Source organism: Schistocerca gregaria, chromosome 7, assembly GCF_023897955.1.
Source record: "Schistocerca gregaria isolate iqSchGreg1 chromosome 7, iqSchGreg1.2, whole genome shotgun sequence".
Taxonomy (NCBI): Eukaryota; Metazoa; Arthropoda; class Insecta; order Orthoptera; family Acrididae; genus Schistocerca; species Schistocerca gregaria.
This window is the reverse complement of record NC_064926.1, coordinates 311,275,311-311,294,365: the sequence shown is the minus strand read 5'-3', so window position 1 is coordinate 311,294,365 and position 19,055 is coordinate 311,275,311. Positions and strand designations below refer to the sequence as shown.

The following is a 19,055-nucleotide window of genomic DNA, read 5'->3' as shown; positions in this document are numbered from 1 at the left end:
AGTTCTTAACATAATACAAAGAAAGGGGTAAGGACAACATAATAAACAGAAGAATAGATAACGTTAAGAACGCCCATCTACATAATGCACAGAGGGGCACCTTCAGTAAGTAATGGAGCACAGTATTTTCTCGGAGAATTTCGGCAGAAAATATTCGGAACTTATGGAACATCGTGGAATATTTCCACTTCAGCCCCTGAGGTTTCATGTATTTCTGACAAGTGACGATGCTTTACGCAGCCTTCAAAATGGCCTGTGTAACGGAGGTGCCTTCCGAGCAGAGAGCTACCACTTAGTGTCTTTTTCCAGAAAACCGTAGTATCACAGATATTCATATTTGCTTTTAGCGTGTCATTGGAGACATGGCAGTGAACAAAAGCAGGGGTGAGTCGTTGCGTGATTTTCTGTCATTACAGCGACAAGGCCGTGCAAATCTGTTTGATCTCTCGTGTACCAGACAGCCACACACATCTGTGACTCCTGCAATTTTGGAACATACGGAAACTTTCATTCGAGATGATCGACAGATCGAAATCAAACACCTCTTTGAACAACTGAACATCTCAGTTGGTAGTGCTGACACACGCGTCCACAAGTTGAGGTCATCGAAAGTGTGTGCCACTGGCTTTCTCGTCACCTAACAGAACATCATGAAGAGCAACGAAGGCCCATCTGTATGAGGCTGTCTGTGACAATGTTTTGTCGAAGTCGTCATAGGCAATGAACATGAATTCATCAGTTAGAACCGGAAACAAAACGATAATCTGTAGAGTGGTGTCGCATCACCTCTCCTCCGAAGAGAACGTTCAAAGCCTCACCTTCAACCGGTGAAGTAATGGCGGTGGGATTCTGGTGTTCTGATGGGGTTGTTCTGTTTGATGTCCTCCCTCATGATTCAACGATCAACTCGCAAGTGTGTGGTGCTACCCTCAGGAAACTGAAGAGAGGGCATCAAGCGTGTTCGTCGCCCTAAACATGCAAACCAACTTCTCGTTCTCACATGACAATGCAAGGCCTCACTGACGTTTGCGTCCCTGACGTTTCTTAAAAAACTTCATTGGTCTGTTCCTTCGCATCCACACCCCATCCCGGATCTCGCACCTTCCGCCTTCCATCAGTTTGGCTCAATGACGAATGCACTCGGCAGGAAGCACTAGACGTTGGAGATACTGTTGATGCAGCAAGATACTGTCTGCGGCGTCGATCAGCAGGGTGCCAGCATGCGGGTATACGGGCCCTCCCAGTAACGTGGCATTAGGTCGTCGCATTCAGCGGAGATTATGTTGAAAATCAAGGTTTTACAGCCAAAAGCGTGGGAAAACATGGCGTGTTAAACCAACCAGCTCTAATGAAAAGAGTTGAATTACTTGTTGAACGCCATTCGTAATTTACTTGTAAACAAATGGCAGCATTGGCGATCTGTATTTTGCTACTGCCAAAAACCGTTAGGAATGTTCAATACCATTTTTCTATAGAGAGTAATTACGAGATTTATGTTCACAACTTAGTACATAAAAGAACTTACGATCCAAGATGGTTTGTGTACGTCACTACATCTAGACGTAAGTATTAAATACTCGTAAGCTAAAATCTCATAATACTATAACACAGACATAAAACAATAAAACTTGATCATGAGTCGAATCGGCAAGAAATTAAGAACAATACATGTTATTTTGTCAAAAGTATAAAGGGGATGTGACATTATTATCTTTTGGAAGCTGCGCGCCCAGCACAGAAGATTGTGGTAGCGGTTGTCCTCAACTACCTACAACTACTGAAGTACGAAAAGGATAATGAGAGTGAGACAGCCGTATCCCGTAGTTTTATGACATCAGAGAGGTTGGTCTTCAGTTAGTCTCGAACGTCAAAAATTAGGTCTCCTGCCGAATGCTCAGAAAGGCTGTCTCCGTACTTCAGATGTTACCCAATCTGTCTACAGCCAACCGATGCAGAGGAGGGCGATTTCTTTGTCAAAGTGCCTATTTGAAGAAAGAGTCGATCAAATTATCAGCTGATTCTAACGGTTGTTGCCATTTCGGAGAAAATGCTAAATTCTCCCATGACTGTATAATTATTGGATTCTGTGATACGGGTGTGCAGTATGTAAGTCTGTGGCTGTCTCTTCTTTGTACAATTTCTCTTTTAGGATGAAAGTCGGTTCTGAAGGGAGACCAAAATTTAATAGTCATGGGTGACTGGAATTCGTCAGTAGGAAAAGGGAGAGAAGGAAACATAGTGGGTGAATATGGTTTGGGGCTAAGAAATGAAAGAGGAAGCCGTCTGGTAGAATTTTGCACAGAGCATAACTTAATCATAGCTAACACTTGGTTCAAGAATCATAAAAGAAGGTTGTATACATGAAAGAATCCTGGAGATACTAAAAGGTATCAGATAGATTATATAATGGTAAGACAGAGATTTAGGATCAGGTTTTAAATTGTAGGACATTTTCAGGGGCACATGTGGACTCTGACCACAATCTATTGGTTATGACCTGTAGATTAAAACTGAAGAAACTGCAAACAGGTGGGAATTTAAGGAGATGGGATCTGGATAAGCTGAAAGAACCATAGGTTGTACAGACTTTCAAGGAGAGCATTAGACAACAATTGACCGGAATGGGGGAAACAAACACAGTAGAAGAAGAACGGATAGCTCTGAGGGATGAAGTAGTGAAGGCAGCAGAGGATCAAGTAGGTAAAAAGACGAGAGCTGCTAGAAATCCTTGCGTAACAGAAGAAATATTGAATTTAATTGATGAAAGGAGAAAATATAAAAATGCAGTAAATGAAGCACGCAAAAAAGAAAGCAAACGTCTCAAAAATGAGATCGACAGGAAGTGCAAAATGGCTAAGCAGGGATGGCTAGAGGACAAATGTAAGGATGTAGAAGCTTATCTCACTAGGGGTAAGATAGATACTGCCTACAGGAAAATGAAAGAGACCTTTGGAAATAAGAGAACCACTTGTATAAATATCAAGAACTCAGATGGCAACCCAGTTCTAAGCAATGAAGGGAAGGCAGAAAGGGGGAAGGAGTATATAGAGGGTGTATACAAGGGCGATGTACTTGAGTATAATATTATGGAAAGGGAAGAGGATGTAGATGAAGACGAAATGGGAGATAAGATACTGCGTGAAGAGTTTGACAGAGCACTGAAAGACCTGAGTCGAAACAAGGCCCCGGGAGTAGACAACATTCCATTAGAACTACTGACGGCCTTAGGAGAAACGATCATGACAAAACTCTATCAGCTGGTGAGCAAGATGTATGAGACAGTCGAAATACCCTCATATTTCTAGAAGAATATAATAATTCCAATGCCAAAGAAAGCAGGTGCTGACAGATGTGAAAATTACCGAACTATCAGTATAATAAGTCACAGCTGCAAAATACTAACGCGAATTCTTTACAGACGAATGGGAAAACTGGTAGATGCGGACGTCGGGGAGGATCAGTTTGGATTCCGTAGAAATGTTGGAACCCGAGAGGCAATACTGACCTTACGACTTATCTTAGAAGAAAGATTAAGAAAAGGCAAACCTACATTTCTAGCATTTGTAGACTTGGAAAAAGGTTTTGACAATGTTGACTGGAATACTCTCTTTCAAATTCTGAAGGTGGCAGGGGTAAAATACAGGGATCGAAAGGCCACTTACAATTTGTACAGAAACCAGATGGCAGTTATAAGAGTAGAGAGACATGAAAGGGATGCTGTGGTTGGGAAAGGAGTGAGAGAGGATTTTAGCCTCTCCCCGATGTTATTCAATCTGTATATTGAGCAAGCAGTAAAGGAAACAAAAGAAAAATTCGGAGTAGGTATTAAAATTCATGGAGAAGAAGTAAAAACTTTGAGGTTCGCTGATGACATTGTAATTCTGTCAGTGACAGCAAAGGATCTGGAAGAGCAGTTGAACGGAATGGACAGTGTCTTGAAAGGAGGATATAAGATGAACATCAACAAAAGCAAAACGAGGATAATGGAATGTAGTCAAATTAAATCGGGTGATGCTGAGAGAATTAGATTAGGAAATGAGACACTTAAAGTAGTAAAGGAGTTTTGCTATTTAGGAAGTAAAATAACTGATGATGGTCGAAGTAGAGAGGATATAAAATGTAGACTGGCAATGGCAAGGAAAGCGTTTCTGAAGAAGAGAAATTTGTTAACATCGAATACAGATTTAAGTGTCAGGAAGTCGTTTCTGAAAGTATTTGTATGGAGTGTAGCCATGTATGGAAGTGAAACATGGACTATAACTAGTTTGGACAAGAAGAGAGTAGAAGCTTTCGAAATGTGGTGCTACAGAAGAATGCTGAAGATAAGGTGGATAGATCACGTAACTAATGAGGAGGTATTGAATACGATTACGGAGGAGAGAAGTTTGTGGCACAACTGGACTAGAAGAAGGGATCGGTTGGTAGGACATGTCCTGAGGCTTCAAGGGATCACCAATTTAGCATTGGAGGGCAGCGTGGAGGGTAAAAATCGTAGAGGGAGACCAAGAGATGAATACACTAAGCAGATTCAGAAGGATGTAGGTTGCAGTAGGTACTGGGAGATGAAGAAGCTAACACAGGACAGAGTAGCATGGAGAGCTACATCAAACCAGTGTCAGGACTGAAGACAACAACAACAACAACAGGATGAAATCATCGTATAAAATTATGCAGATATAGACATAAAATTAATACAAAAAATTAAATACACCACAGTGTTAGCAGCGACGAGGAGACCAGTATTATGTAGGAATATTTATTTTATTTTAATTAGTTGGGGGCTCTTTCTTTGCTATTTGACTTCGATCATATGCATGTTAGTATGTAGTAGGGCGGCGTGTGGTGAAGCGGGCTTGAGTTGGAGTGTAACACCTATTGTTAATGTATTCCTTCTTAGGGTACTTAACAATTTGCCGAGCACAGCATACCTCCTTACTTATTATGCCTACAACTTTTCTACTGTCTTTTTTTCTCGGGGTTCGAGGCGTTATTGTGATAAACTTACAAATAATTTACTATTAAAAATATTCGTCATCGTGGTGCAGTGGTCTGAGTAGCGCGACAGTGAACTCACCTTAATGTTTAGGTCACCAAATTCGCCTGACCTGACTGAGAACACATCTGAGGCACTAGTTGGGGGCAGCCTCGCGTCCATAAACCACCTGCTCGTAATTTACGGCAAATGTGTGGATAATTTGTGCGAAGAAATTTGGAACTGCAAACTCGCTGATACCAAACAAGGTCTAGTTGAATACAAATCACGCATATTCGCAGCTCTATTAAATTCCAAAAGTGGACCAACAGCATGTTGAGCAGGTGGTTATAATGTTGAGGCTAATCAGCGTAGCTTACAAGTGACTAGTATTAACTCAAGAACATACTACTTTTCTGCAATTAATTTCGTTAAAGATCTAGGGTCACATGATATTCGTTCACCATTTCTGCACCACCTAAAGCGCTGCAAAGCGACTCATGTTGTTCGAGTGACTCACTAGTATTTTGTCATTATTGCTTAAATCAGATAATTATATAGGTTGAAAATATTTTGAAGTAGGACGTAGTTAGAAGCTTGATAACTAGAGACTGCACAGAAATCTATATTAATCAAAATTGTAGGCTATTCGTTTTTAATTACACCAACTGAGAATGGCTGGACCGATTTGCCTAATTTAAAGCAAAGGTTTGAATAAGGTTTTTTGGGGAAGAAGAATTGGAATAGTGGCCTAGACATCGGAAAATTCGGGAAACCCTAAAAGTGCTTACTTCTGTAGGATATCTGTATGAACTCAACACCATAACCCATGATTAGAACGATGAATATTTTTGTTTCTTTTTTTTGTTTTTGTTGTATTTTTTTTTTTGTTATTGTCATGGAAAATATTTCAAGAAAAAAAATTCAGGACAGTTAGAAATGAAAGTCAGGACATTCAGACAAACTGAAAAATAATAATTTTTGTGTGCACTGTCGACCGTAACTGATGACAAGAGTGACATATTTGGTTGATTCTCTTTATGTTTTGTTCGGTATGCTCCCAGGCGGAAAGTATCTCAGTTGAATGTTTTCACTTGTAAAAAAAATCTGGTAAATTTCGAGAAATATCTGGAAAACCGCATTACATCCTAAATTAAAACAGGAGCACTTCTCTTTTTTCCTTTTGCGCTGTTTCGCTATATTACCAAAAAATGTTATTTCGTATCTATGCCTACTCCAGTTTACATCGCTACTAAGTTCACAAATGTCGTTTGATAGCTGATTGTGAAATTGTGAATCAAGCCAATAAATTGCAGAGTGACGAAAAATTGATTGAGTTGCTTATTTTTAGTTGACTTGTGATTGTGTTGTAATTTCATTGCAATCGGAGTTTAATCCCAATCATCCTTTCAAATTTACCTACGATATATTATTAGCTTTGAAGCTAAAATGGTAATACAGTAACAACAAAGTGTATCAGTTGTCCATTTGCCGTTGAATACTGGTTATCTGCGTAACACAGCCACACAGTTAAACTGAAGTGACTCAATCACATTAAATTGCAGTAAGGCCATGTAACGGAACAATTTAGGTCGCAGAATTCGCAGTGCTACAAAATGAAGGAATTTTTGGTCTAATCAAACTGCGCAAAAACATGAAGCGCTTAATGAAAACGTGATTTCAAAATTAATGATATGCATCTTAATTCAATTAAGGCTTAAATTTTGCAATAAAACCACATGATTCCCAGTAGATCACATTCGATTCACATCACATATTTCCAGCATTTCTGTGTTGCAATGTGGACAGAATTCATCTTACATGTAAAGTATTGGATTGATATACCTCTAAATGTCCTCCTCGTCCAAGTGATTGTCAATAGCCACAATCATTACTACATGCGATTATCATTCAAAAACAGTCTCTTTCTCATTGTTTTTCCAGTAGATCTTCGCAAATCCACAAACTGATCACAAACTTTTTTTTAATTTGGACAGAACGACGTCTGTCAAGTCGGCTCGTAAATAAATAAATAAAAGACAATTGTATCGGTTTTGGGATTGTAGTGTCATGGAAATTTTTAAATGATATTGTATTCGCAATTGACTGTACTATTTATTACAACTTTAATGGCTCCTATATTTACGTTTGGATCACTTTCAAGTAGTTAAAAAATGCACTTTACAAGAATTTAGAATAAGTAGAAATCCATTTTGATGAGATTTAATTCATTTAGATACTGATGGTGTATAAGACGAATGGCGGTATCAGCTCACATCCTTTTTAATCATTTTATGAGTTGACAACAAATATATCTTCTGCGATTTTAACCACTTGAAAATCAGCTAAGGTCGTAATTACTGTCTTAGAAACTGTAACAAAATTGTCATATGGCAATATTGTCATGGAGAATCGTCTGGAGTCTTTCAGCTGCTTGGTGTAAGTTTTTCTGTTAAATCCCACTTCAGTGGATTGAAAGTCTTTATGATGATGACAAAATAAAATGTTTAAGGCAGCTCAAATACTTATTCAAGTTCAAAGCAGATCTCAGATCTAAGTGGAACCCGAGCCCAGCATCTGGTAATCCCGAGGTAGTAGTGCTAAGGACTGGATGACAAGGACACTAATCACGAAAACTGACAACGGACGGGAGAGCGGTATGCTGACTTCATGCCCCTTCATATTCGTGACCAGTGACGCCTGTCAGGTGAAGATCACTTGGTAGTCTGTTGATTACACGGAGACCTGTTTGGACAGAGTTACACTACTGGCCATTAAAATTGCTACACCAAGAAGATATTCAGATTATAAACAGGTATTCTTTGGACAAATATAATATACTAGAACTGACATGTGATTACATTTTCACGCATTTTGGGTGCATATATCCTGAGAAATCAGCACCCAGAACAACCACCTCTGGCCGTAATAACGGCCTTGATACACCTGGGCATTGGGTCAAACAGAGCTTGGATGGCAACTAGAGGTACAGCAGCCCACGCAGCTTCAAAACGATACCACAGTTCATCAAGAGTAGTGACAGGCGTATTGTGACGAGCCAGTGGCTCGGCCACCATTGACCAGACGTTTTCAATTGATGAGAGATTTGGGGAATGTGCTGGCCAGGGCAGCATCGAACATTTTGTGTATCCAGAAAGACCCGTACAGGACCTGCAACATGCGGTCCTGCATTATCCTCTTGAAATGTAGGGTTTCGCATGGATCAAATGAAGGGTAGAGCCACGGGTAGTAGCACATTTGAAATGTAACGTCCACTGTTCAAAGCGCCGTCAATGCGAACAAAAGGTGACCGAGACGTGTAACCAATGGCACGCCATACCATCACGCAGGGCGATACCCCAGAATGGCGATGACGAATACACGCTTCTAATGTGTGTTCACCGCGATGTGGCCAAACACGGATGTGACCATCATGATGTTGTAAACAGAATCTGGATTCATCCGAAAAAAAACGACTTTTTCCCATTCGTGCACCCAGGTTCGTCGTTGAGTACATAATAGCAGGCGCTCCCATCTATGATGCAGCGTCAAGGGTAACCACAGCCACGGTCTCCGAGTTGATAGTCCATGCTGCTGCAAACGTTGTCGAACTGTTCGTGCAGATGGTTGTTGCCTTGCAAACGTCCCCATCTATTGACTCGCGGATCGAGACATGGCTGCACGATCTGTTACAACTATGCGGACAAGATGCCTTCATCTCAACTGCTAGTGATACGAGGTCGTTGGGATCCATCACGGCGTTCCATATTACCATCCTGAACCTGCCGATTCCATATTCTGCCAAAAGTCATTGGATCTCGACCAACGCGAGCAGCAATTTCGCGATAAGATAAACCACAATCGCGATAGCCTGCAATCGGACCTTTATCAAAGTCGGACACGAGGCATCACAACAAAGTTTCATCAGGCAACGCCGGTCAACTGCTGTTTGTCTATGAGACATCGGTTGGAAATTTTCCTCATGTCAGCACGTTGTAGGCGTCGCCCTGGTGCCAAACTTGTGCGAATGCTCTGAAAAGCTAATCGTTTGCATATCACAGCATCTTCTTCCTGTCAGTTAAATTCCGCGTCTTTAGTACGTCATCTTCGTGGTGTAGCAATTTTAATGGTCAGTAGTGTCGTTACATGTTGAAGAGAGTAGAGATGATAGCGAGTATGATGCAATTTAATCTGTAAAACAATTTTACTGCCATCGCTGACCCGTCACCTGGTGCTCTGTGCCAGCAGGAAGCTGCCGCCGCTGCGCTGGCTCTCGGTGTGCTTCCCACGGCAGGCCGGCCGCGATGGACGGCGCATCCGCTACGACACCACCTCCACCGTCACCGAGACGCTCACCCAGCCGTCGTCGCGACGCCGCACCTCCGCCTCCGTCGTCTTCCGCCCGCACGACGCCACCGTCTCCGTCAGGCTTCTGCCCGCCTCTGGCCGCCGCTTCTCCAACTACGGCAACAGCGCCGCGAGCGCTACCAGTGTTGCCACGTCGGCCGTCTGACGCAGCTCGCAGCGGTTTCCCGCAGTGCACCGCTTCGCAACTACCACCACCGTAGTCTTCCGGCCATTCGACGCCGCTTCCGTGGCCAACACCATTCCCAGGATGCGTCGGCTTTCCACTTTCGGCAGCAGTGCTCGCGACGACGATGTTACGACGTCAGCCGTTTAACGACTATTACTGTCGAGTTGGTTAGCTCTGTGTTCTGGCCATCTGTCTTTCGTGAACCCCAGTGTAACGTTTTTATGTTACTTGTGTGTGTCACATTATCTCCGCTCGTCACTAGCCACCAGCCATGCCAACAGCGGCCAACAAGAATGTGTCTTTTGTAACGGTGCTGTTGACAACGGTGACAGCGACTTCAGCAGGTCCAGAACGTCCTTGTCTAGAGTTAAATCCAACTTGTAAATAATCACCAAGTTTCTGTGTGCCTCCAGATTTTTAGGTACATTGCATCATCACCACTGGAGTCCTACAACCGATATAGAACTCCTCCATATTTTGGGAGCTACACAGTGACTGCTAGCGACATTGGTCGAAAAATTGTATCAGTTAAAGATATCTCCACTGACTTGTCATCACTGCTCCAACCTTCATGCTATATTATGTCACTGTTAATTTTTATGCATTGGCAGATACATGTGTCCATTCAGACTTGAGCAGTGCTCTTCGTTATAGCGAGACCGTTTGAATGATCACCAAATTCACATGGACCACCTTAGTACCTGTCCACATGTTGTACCTGCTGTAGCTTAGACCCAGTACGTTGTGATGCTGTTCCAGTCTTGATGGGAAGTGGACGCTGATATAAGATATTTGGTCATTAACTTGAACCAAAAGATCCAGGAACTTAAGTCAATCAACTGATGAAGTGTCAAGTGAAGACTGAGTGTTTACTAGTGCAAAAACACTTCTGAGAATATTTGTTAAATATAATAGATGTGCATTTATCTGCGACATGCCCACAGGTATGGACGAAATGTGGGCCAAAACATCTCTGATGTATCAGCTCATTCAGGCTGTTGATTCATCGTGACCAAGATGTCATTTGAAGTCTGTAATATATAAACTAGTCCAAATCGTATGGTGCACACACCCAGACAGCACACGCTATCACTGGAAATTTTCCCACCGTTGTAAATCGCAAATTTTTGTCTATTTGCGAGACATACTTGCTGCAAGAAACTTTATTCCTTGTAGTTCGGCTTGCAGTTAACAAATCTGCAGACGTGAGAACGCTTCTTATATATAAACTTGGAACATATTCATCGTCTATTTCTCAAGTACTCACCAGTTAATGACAGTGAAATTTATAACCTCTGCTTTGATATTTGTTGAAAACTTTGCTGTACAACTTAATTACAGTTAGTGAACCCTAATGTGAATGACACTGTACTAAAGGGAAAAAGTTTGCAGGAGCTATGTATGGGAAAATAACAGAAAACAAGAAAGTAGGCGGAACACCTTCACTAGCTTGTATAGTCTAAGGAAACTGAGAATGCAGTATGTAGGAAAGTTAAAGAACTGAGTTTTAATGTTTGTGTAAGATCTTGATAGGTGAAGAACGATGGTGAGGTACTTGACAATCTGTAATTTGACAAAAATAAAACTCTCATGTGTTGGTTGTCACATGCTTTAGTTCCTGTGATAATGTAGCGTTATTTTTCAGTGTGTCTAAATTTTATCCGTGATTATCCTAGCAAAGACAGCACTTCACATATCAGGTAATCGAATGTCGCTTGAACATTGCTTTTATAGCATCTGTGTGACTGAATTCAAGACGGGGTAAGTTGGAGATTTCATCTTACACTTTGTTGAAAGCATCCTTCCTTCTCTAACTAAACTCACTCCTGTACATCCGTCAAGCGTCCTTTGTAGAGGCCGGTCGTAATGGCTCACGTTAGTATATATATTAGCTCATTGAGCTACTACTAATATCCCGCTTTTGATATTCACTGCTAGTGGATTTTTGTTTATGACCTATGACTGTAAAATCGTATCCTATCATTTGATATTGTCCAAATATTACACAGTAAGGGACACTTCATTACGGACGTATTGACAGTGGTGTCAAATGAGATACTTTTGTCCCACTGTAAGATGTTAACACGGCACGTGAGCTGAAACTCTCATTGGACGATAAATATTGAGTTGAAAATTAGCACATCTTCTGAAAAAATATAACAAAAAATTAACGATTTGGTATCTCAATATATTCTATTATCTAGAACTCTGTGATTTCATTAAATAAAATACATAGTTTCAAAAAATTTAGTTTTTAATTAAGAAAAACTTAAGACCGTGTTGCAGAGGAAAGAAGAAGGGACTCTGTCTACAGTGGATATCAAACGCTAATGTCAATCTTGCTACTCATGAAGAGGAAATAAAAATTAGTATGAATCATCAGAAATATGTGCCATTTCGTTTGCTGTAATTTTCCAAGAACTTCTTTCTAGTAGTGGTATCTTGTTTTATATTGTTCTTAAACTGTATTTTGGATCCTCAGTTTCCCTCCGGGAATAGAAAGATTTATTTCTCTATAACGACAGAACTTTATGACGTCATTTTTCTGTAGCTTTTTATTCTACATGGGACAGTACATATTAGTATTTTGGTATGTGTACCCTTAGCAGCACTTAGACTGCATGATATAGAAGCGATAGAACACGTACATGTACCGCACTTCATTCACACGTTGAGCAGCTGAAATTTATGTCGAAGTGGTTGCGTACTGAACTCAGATATTTATGTACGATGCTTTGGGTTTCCACATATAATTCAGTAAAAACCGATAAGCATTATTTACGGTACGAATCTCTGTACATACCTCTGTCATACATTTTTCTTTCAAAATTACTACCATTTGAGTAATGGACAAAATTTTGAAACAAATACGTACGTTTCGTTTTTTGGCTACTGACTATACTCCAGAATACAACACGTTGAAAAAAAAAACAATCCAAGCAATGCGGTGCATCTTTTTAACTTTGTAAATACTGAAAATCACTCTCTTAATTCCACTTCACCTCATTTGTGCTGATTGAATTTTCACACCTCTACCCACACTATCTGTAGCAGCCTCTGCTTACGTAAAGTGTTCCAATAGTATTAACTCTTTTGCGTCTCTAACTACCGATTTACGGATTAAACATTAAGTTACATAGGTTTTGTCTCCTATTTGTAACTATAAAACAGAACTAATGTAAAAGCTGTAAACGAGCCCTATCGTTACAGTAATATGAGGATGGATTCACTCGCTCACTCACCCATAGTGTAGTACCCCATATTTCTGGCCAGTTAAGCACTTCGATATTAAATGTTTTCAGTACGTAATTTGACGTAGTGTTAGACTGTCACATGTCTAGTATTCTCCCCACGCACCTATTTAAATTTACTTCCTGCCCTCTGTAATTCTGCACACCGATTAAATCAACATGTGGGTTCCTGGACCACGCTGATTACACATAGGGTAACAAAACTCCTACAGTTCGTCCCTGTAATGTGACGCTGTAACTTTTGAATTTCGATAACAGACTTTTACAGAAACATATTAACATATGTCTGGCTTTACTCACTGAAATCAGGTTTCTTGTACAAACATCAGTCCTGTACTAACTGCTTTTTCTCACTGTTTAAAAGAAACATCGTGACACATCTAGATGATGGTAACTGAAAGGAAAAACGCGATATCATTCATATGCATTGCAACTAAGATTTACAGATAAAGGATGCATTATATTTGCAGAGATTTTTATGCTAAAGTTATGCTTTCTTATGCCAAACCAAATAACCGAAGGTGAAATTAAAAACATTTTCAAACAGCAGCACAGAAAAAAATTTCTTCAATAATGTTCTGATTCCTCCTTGCACAAATTTGACAATATCACCAAATAAGCTAATTATTTTAATTGTATGCGTTCTTTTCGGGGTCCACCGTACTCACAAAAGATTATTATAAAAGAATTCTTATTTATGGACGAATTAAAGCTTTCTCACTATAGAAATAACGACTTTAACTGCATGAGTAATAGTTTCACTCTACGTGAATTATTTTGTTTTGTGGTGTCTCTAGCTGCACAATAGCGTGATACTGAACTTTTTGTATTTATTTTAAAGTGTTGTGTTACACTTTCTATGTAATGAGTAAGGTAATTGAAAACCAATTAATATTTAAAAGCGTTGGTTTCAGTATTCTGGAACATATACAGCCGCCAAATTAGTTGAAGATAGCCACTGGATGTTGAAACCTTCTTGTTCAGATACATTAGAGAGCGTGACAAATACACTTTTTATTTCAGTTGTATATGTCGCTCTTCGTCGTACTCAGTACCGCCTACATTTCTGATATGACGACATCGAGTGAGTGTAATAGCGGGAACCTTCGCGTAACCTTGAACAGCTCCGTAGCAATGTCTACACTGTGTAATTTCTAAATCCATACATCAGATCTTTATTTCAGAATTACATACTCGGTCTGCTTAACGCTTGTGCACCATAAAATAATTGTTGTTTGAACATCCTACCAAAGATCCTCCACTTCCAATCAAGCCTCTTTCCACAACTAGTAATATCATTTTAATAATCTAACGTGTTCGTTTTATTTTAATAAGCGATACTTTAAAATGACTCAGCCTAAAATCAGCGTGAATAAGAAGCTTCGCAGTGACTCAGTCGGACCCTTGTAGCTGACAATTCACGAGCGACCTCTGATACCAAAAGGAACAGGATCTATTGTTGAGCTTAAAAATAGTGGTTTGCAATTATCGACAGCTGTGGTCATAACAACAGAAGACTTCTGTCTGAGAACGGTTTACCCTGTGGAGCCATTATAGCGCATACCACATTCATCTCCTCACGGAAGTTATATACTCATTGGACCGCCTTCGTCAAGCGTCTTCTGGTGGCCAAAACTGAATCGTTAACTTACGTGTATTTGCAGCCACCCCTCGGCGGTCGACACGGCACCGTGCGATATACGAACGGACACAGACCACTGAGGCACTTCTGTGTGGTCTTAAGACCTGTGGCCGTAACGAAGAAAATGCATGTCCATCTAGAGTACCTAGCAAGCAGCTACGAGGTTTCACCTGACTTTTCTGACAGGCAGGACCTCATTGCCTTTGTCATAGAATCCACATGTATCCAGTAGGACCAAGCCAAAATATCCATTGTTGTTGAATCTCAGGATAACTTTCTCTGTGACACTGAGCAGCTGCTACGATATTAAATTCTCTGAAGAGAATCCAAATTGCTTCTCATGTAGCATGATCTCTTGAGTCACTCATTGGGTGATTCTTTTGGGAAATCGTCACTAGAAACTAATTCTGTAACCTAGATACTGGGATGCAATATTCGGAATCAGCTTGAAAGAGAAACTCATGGCCTTCTTAATGGTTTGGTGGACCTTTTCACGCCAACCGTGGCATCTGGAAGTATCATATACGTCCTTTATTATTTGTAGAATATTCTGAAATCCCTGCCATCCCCAAAATTTTGTCCATTATTGGCTCCCTCTAATACCAAGGTCGTTTCTCCCCATTTCATAAAACACATATCAACATGTACGTTATTGTAGATTGTGTTTTCCATGTACCCCTTTCTAATTTCGTCAGCTCATTCCGTTTTCACCATCCTTCTCTAACATCGTGTCTCAAATGCTTAGATTGTCATAGACCACGATTGACTTCTACGCAATTCTGTGTTGCACGCGTACGTCTAACAATTGTATTTCCCTATTTATGACATGTTTGATACTAGTGTAGGTCTTTTCGCGAAGGATGCTTTCCTTGCTTGTGCTGCTCTGCTTGTTTCCTCATCCTTGATTCGTACGTCATGTTTTATTTTGCTTCGAAGCCAAGAAAATTCCTTCACTTTCTCTACTGAGTGGTCCTCAGTTTTGATCTGAAGTTTATCACTTTTGTGGTTTACTCTGCGTCCATATTCTTCGCTCAGTAGACATTTCCATTCAACAGATCCTGTAACATTTCTTCACCTTCAGAGGGGATTGTATCATCATCAGTGAATCCTGTCATTGATGTCCCATCTCTACAAATATCAGTCACACACGTGAATCGTTCTTCCATTTCTTTCAATGTTTCTTCGATATGTAAGTTGAACAGCACTTTATTCATGATCAAATGTTCTTATCGCTTCTTCTTGGTTATTGAACATATGCTATATTGCCCGACTTTCTCAAACGTGTGTACGTGTTTTCTGACGTGCATCAATTTACGTTCTGGAACGCTTTCATGAAAACAAATGTTATGTAGATACCTTATCTCAGTTCTTTTTTTACTTATCAATTTCCTACTGAAGCATTTAATTCAGTAAACTTAAGCTGATCACCAAATAACGCAGGGTTTCTTTTAGAAATGTGAAAAGACCTTTTTAATATTCACTTTTTTCTAGGAACTCTTTTTGATGTTCATTTCTTTCGTGGAATCTCTCGATTGTTTCTACAGTATCTTATTCAGAGAGCACTCATGTTACAATAATTTTCAACAAAAATTGTAATTATTTCATTTAAAATTTATTCCCTTCAAAACTTATTCCTCTAACTTTAATTTAAAATAATGTGAACAGGGCTTTTGAATCTTAATGAGATGAGTATCACTGGTCATTATTTTCGCAGATATTCCTTATATTACACTTTATGCATCGAAAATGAATTCTCAAGACCAAATTGAACCAAGGCTGTTCCGAATGTCAACACATTTGCTGTGGAGCATATTCCTCACTTACATGTAGCTGCGAATTCTTATATTACCACCAGGGCATGATTAGACAGTTGATGATAATCATCTTTTAAGTTGCACCAGACTTCTGATATCTGCATTCATTAAAATTTTTCTTCCCGCGTTAAAAACAGATATTAGCTCTGTCAAAATTTCTTATTCTTCTGCCAATGTGGCAGACCATCGAACATTCACAGTTCACTTTGATATTTAATCTTATGTTCATTTGAATATATCATTTGAAAGTTTTATTGATACAAAGTTTTATTGAAACCAATTAGATTGTCTTTAAGATATTAACTTGCATGTTATGGAAAAAAGCAAGTAAATTTCGGGGCTCCCTTCACGGTCGCCAAGGAACACAGTTTAATAACGTTGATCTAACGTATCCCTAACTTTATTTTCCATTATTTTGAGTACTATACTGTTGACCTACTTGAATCACCAGTTGTCAAGTTCAAAAAATTGTTAAAATGGCTCTGAGCACTACGGGACTTAACTTCTAAGGTCATCAGTCCCCTAGAACTTAGAACTACTTAAACCTAACTAACCTAAGGACATCACACACATCCATGACCGAGGCAGGATTCGAACCTGCGGCCGTAGCGGTCACGCAGTTCCAGACTGTAGCGTCTAGAACCGCTCGGCCATATCGGCCGGCCAGTTGTCAAGTTGAGTATGCCTGTAACTTTTCCCGCCGTCTTCAGAATTGTGTGGAAATCCAGTGACAGATCTTCAGTCTCATAGATTGTGCACACTCACGCAAGTAATCGCTCGATTGCCTCTTCCTCAACGAATTCGAAAAACTAGAAAGAAAATATGTATAAATTATACTGTTTTAGTTTGCAAGACGTCCACAGTCACAAACTCTCTATCCTTGATTCTCCTGTTTCTTCCAACTTGACACGCGTTGCTCCTTCTATCAGGTCAGCAAACCGTTCCTCATTCTTGTAGAGTCTCTGAAGGTACTCTTTCTTCGTAACAGCTCTCTTCTATGTGTATAACATCGAATTTGATTTTAATGCCTAGGAAATTAATTTCACTTTTCCTCGTGTGGAATCTCTCATTCTAATGGCCATTTGATCCCAAAATCTTCACATTTTTGGCCTGAAACAATTTTGCATTTGTTTCCTGGAACTTCCGACTTGCATTATTTCGTGTGACTCACATTGATGTATTCTTTTCGCTATTTGAATAATTTTGTATTAGCTTGTTTCTTGGAATAATTATGTATTTATTCTCAAGCCTATATTTTCTTCGCAATTACTTTTCCTAATTTTATGATGGTCAGTCTAACTTTTGTGATATCACTCTTTAGAGATTTCCATTCTAACACAACCAAACATTCTAGTGGGGTAGTAATTTTCGCAGTATCTACAGCCTCGGAGAACTAACGCAAATCATCATCCCTGAATAATTAAGTGTTCAACTTTTGGCACACTGATTCTTCCAGAGAATTTTCAAACTTCAACCGTCCGTCACAAATAATATGATGTAATTTGAGTCTATATCAGCTCTTGGATACACCTTACAATCCATTACCTGATTTTGGAATCTCTGTCTCAGCATGATGTCCAGAGTCTACTTAGTGTTTCCTAGCGTCCCTCCCTCTTCTGTATTTGGTAATACATACTGAAATATATGGTAGAGCTCAAAGACTTTTTCTTTTCTCGTATTTCTACAACCGAACACGTATTTTCCAGTAACTCTGCCTTCTCTTCCTTCACTTATTGTAACACTTCAGCTATCCATGATAAATAGATTGTCATCTTTGTTTACATACTGAGGTAACTTTTCAGATCACTTATTATCTCAACTCGTCATCGTCTGCTTTTGAAGTCGGTAGCTTCAGTGTCAAGCCCAACAAATGTGTTATTCAAACGAATAGAATATGAGTTGGATATTAAGAATAACACACTGCAACGTCCAGCTTGAGCCCCACGATTACAATACATGAAAACTTTGCCAGATTTCGTTGGGGTAGCAAGGCTGCTATGAAATTCATGAGTCGGCGACGAACGAAGTTAAGTAAACTTTGTCTTTGATCGTGTATATTTTATAAACAGCAGCAACTGAGCTAGTTTTTTGCAATTTCTTGTAGACAGCCTTGAGTCTGACTGCTTCTGAACACCAGTACATTATAATTGTACGTATAATGATTGAAATCAATAGAATTTGCAGGTCTTAGAAGCAATATTAGCAATATTGTACCAATAGAGTATGAGTGACAAAGATAAATATGGTACCTTGCCACAGGTGGCGCCAGATTTTACTTAATAAAAAGAGAACTTGAAACTCTTTCATTATATTAAGAAGCGACCGTGAATTATTTCCTTCATGCACGACAATACTGTTACTGCTCTTTTCTTGGACTACCCCAAATTAACTCTTTGGCTTCCTGGTGTAATGCTATCACATTATAATTTCATCCTCGCTGCCTTGAGAGTAAAATTGATATCTCACTGCGTTTAGACTTTCTATGAAGTATTCTCTTTCCTCTCTGAGTCTGGATCAGGGAGAGAATCACCTTTTTTAAGTGAAGATATGTCTGTAGCTGCAATGCCCTAGTCACTCCTTTTTAAATATGAATTGTGAACAAAAAACGTTTCTAATTAAATTTTGTTCCCAGTCTAAGAAAAGGTAAGATACAGGTTTTTAATTTTAGAAAACGACAAACAGCTCTTTTACTGTTGTTTTTTGTTATTTCTCTATTTTGGAATAGCAATGTAGTGCAACTCAATAAAAATTCACGAAACGCCATAACTTCGTCCGCCTATATTTTGGTACCGTGTAAAACAAAAAATATTGTACACTACTCTCAACAATATTGACCACCAAC

The 19,055-nt window shown here is 39.6% G+C and overlaps 1 protein-coding gene across 2 annotated transcripts in view; it reads left to right on the top strand.

Moving 5' to 3' along the window:
* The window catches only part of LOC126281880 (cardioacceleratory peptide receptor-like), a 1,969,042-nt gene extending 1,957,369 nt beyond the window's left edge, over positions 1-11,673 (top strand). The window contains exon 8 of one of the 2 annotated variants that reach the window (XM_049981192.1): positions 9,221-11,673. In XM_049981192.1, coding sequence (XP_049837149.1) covers positions 9,221-9,814 — 594 coding nt within the window. In that variant the 3' untranslated portion in view covers positions 9,815-11,673. The remainder of the gene's footprint in view (positions 1-9,220) is intronic. The other variant, XM_049981193.1, reaches the window with a different exon arrangement.
* The last annotated feature ends 7,382 nt before the right edge of the window (positions 11,674-19,055 follow it).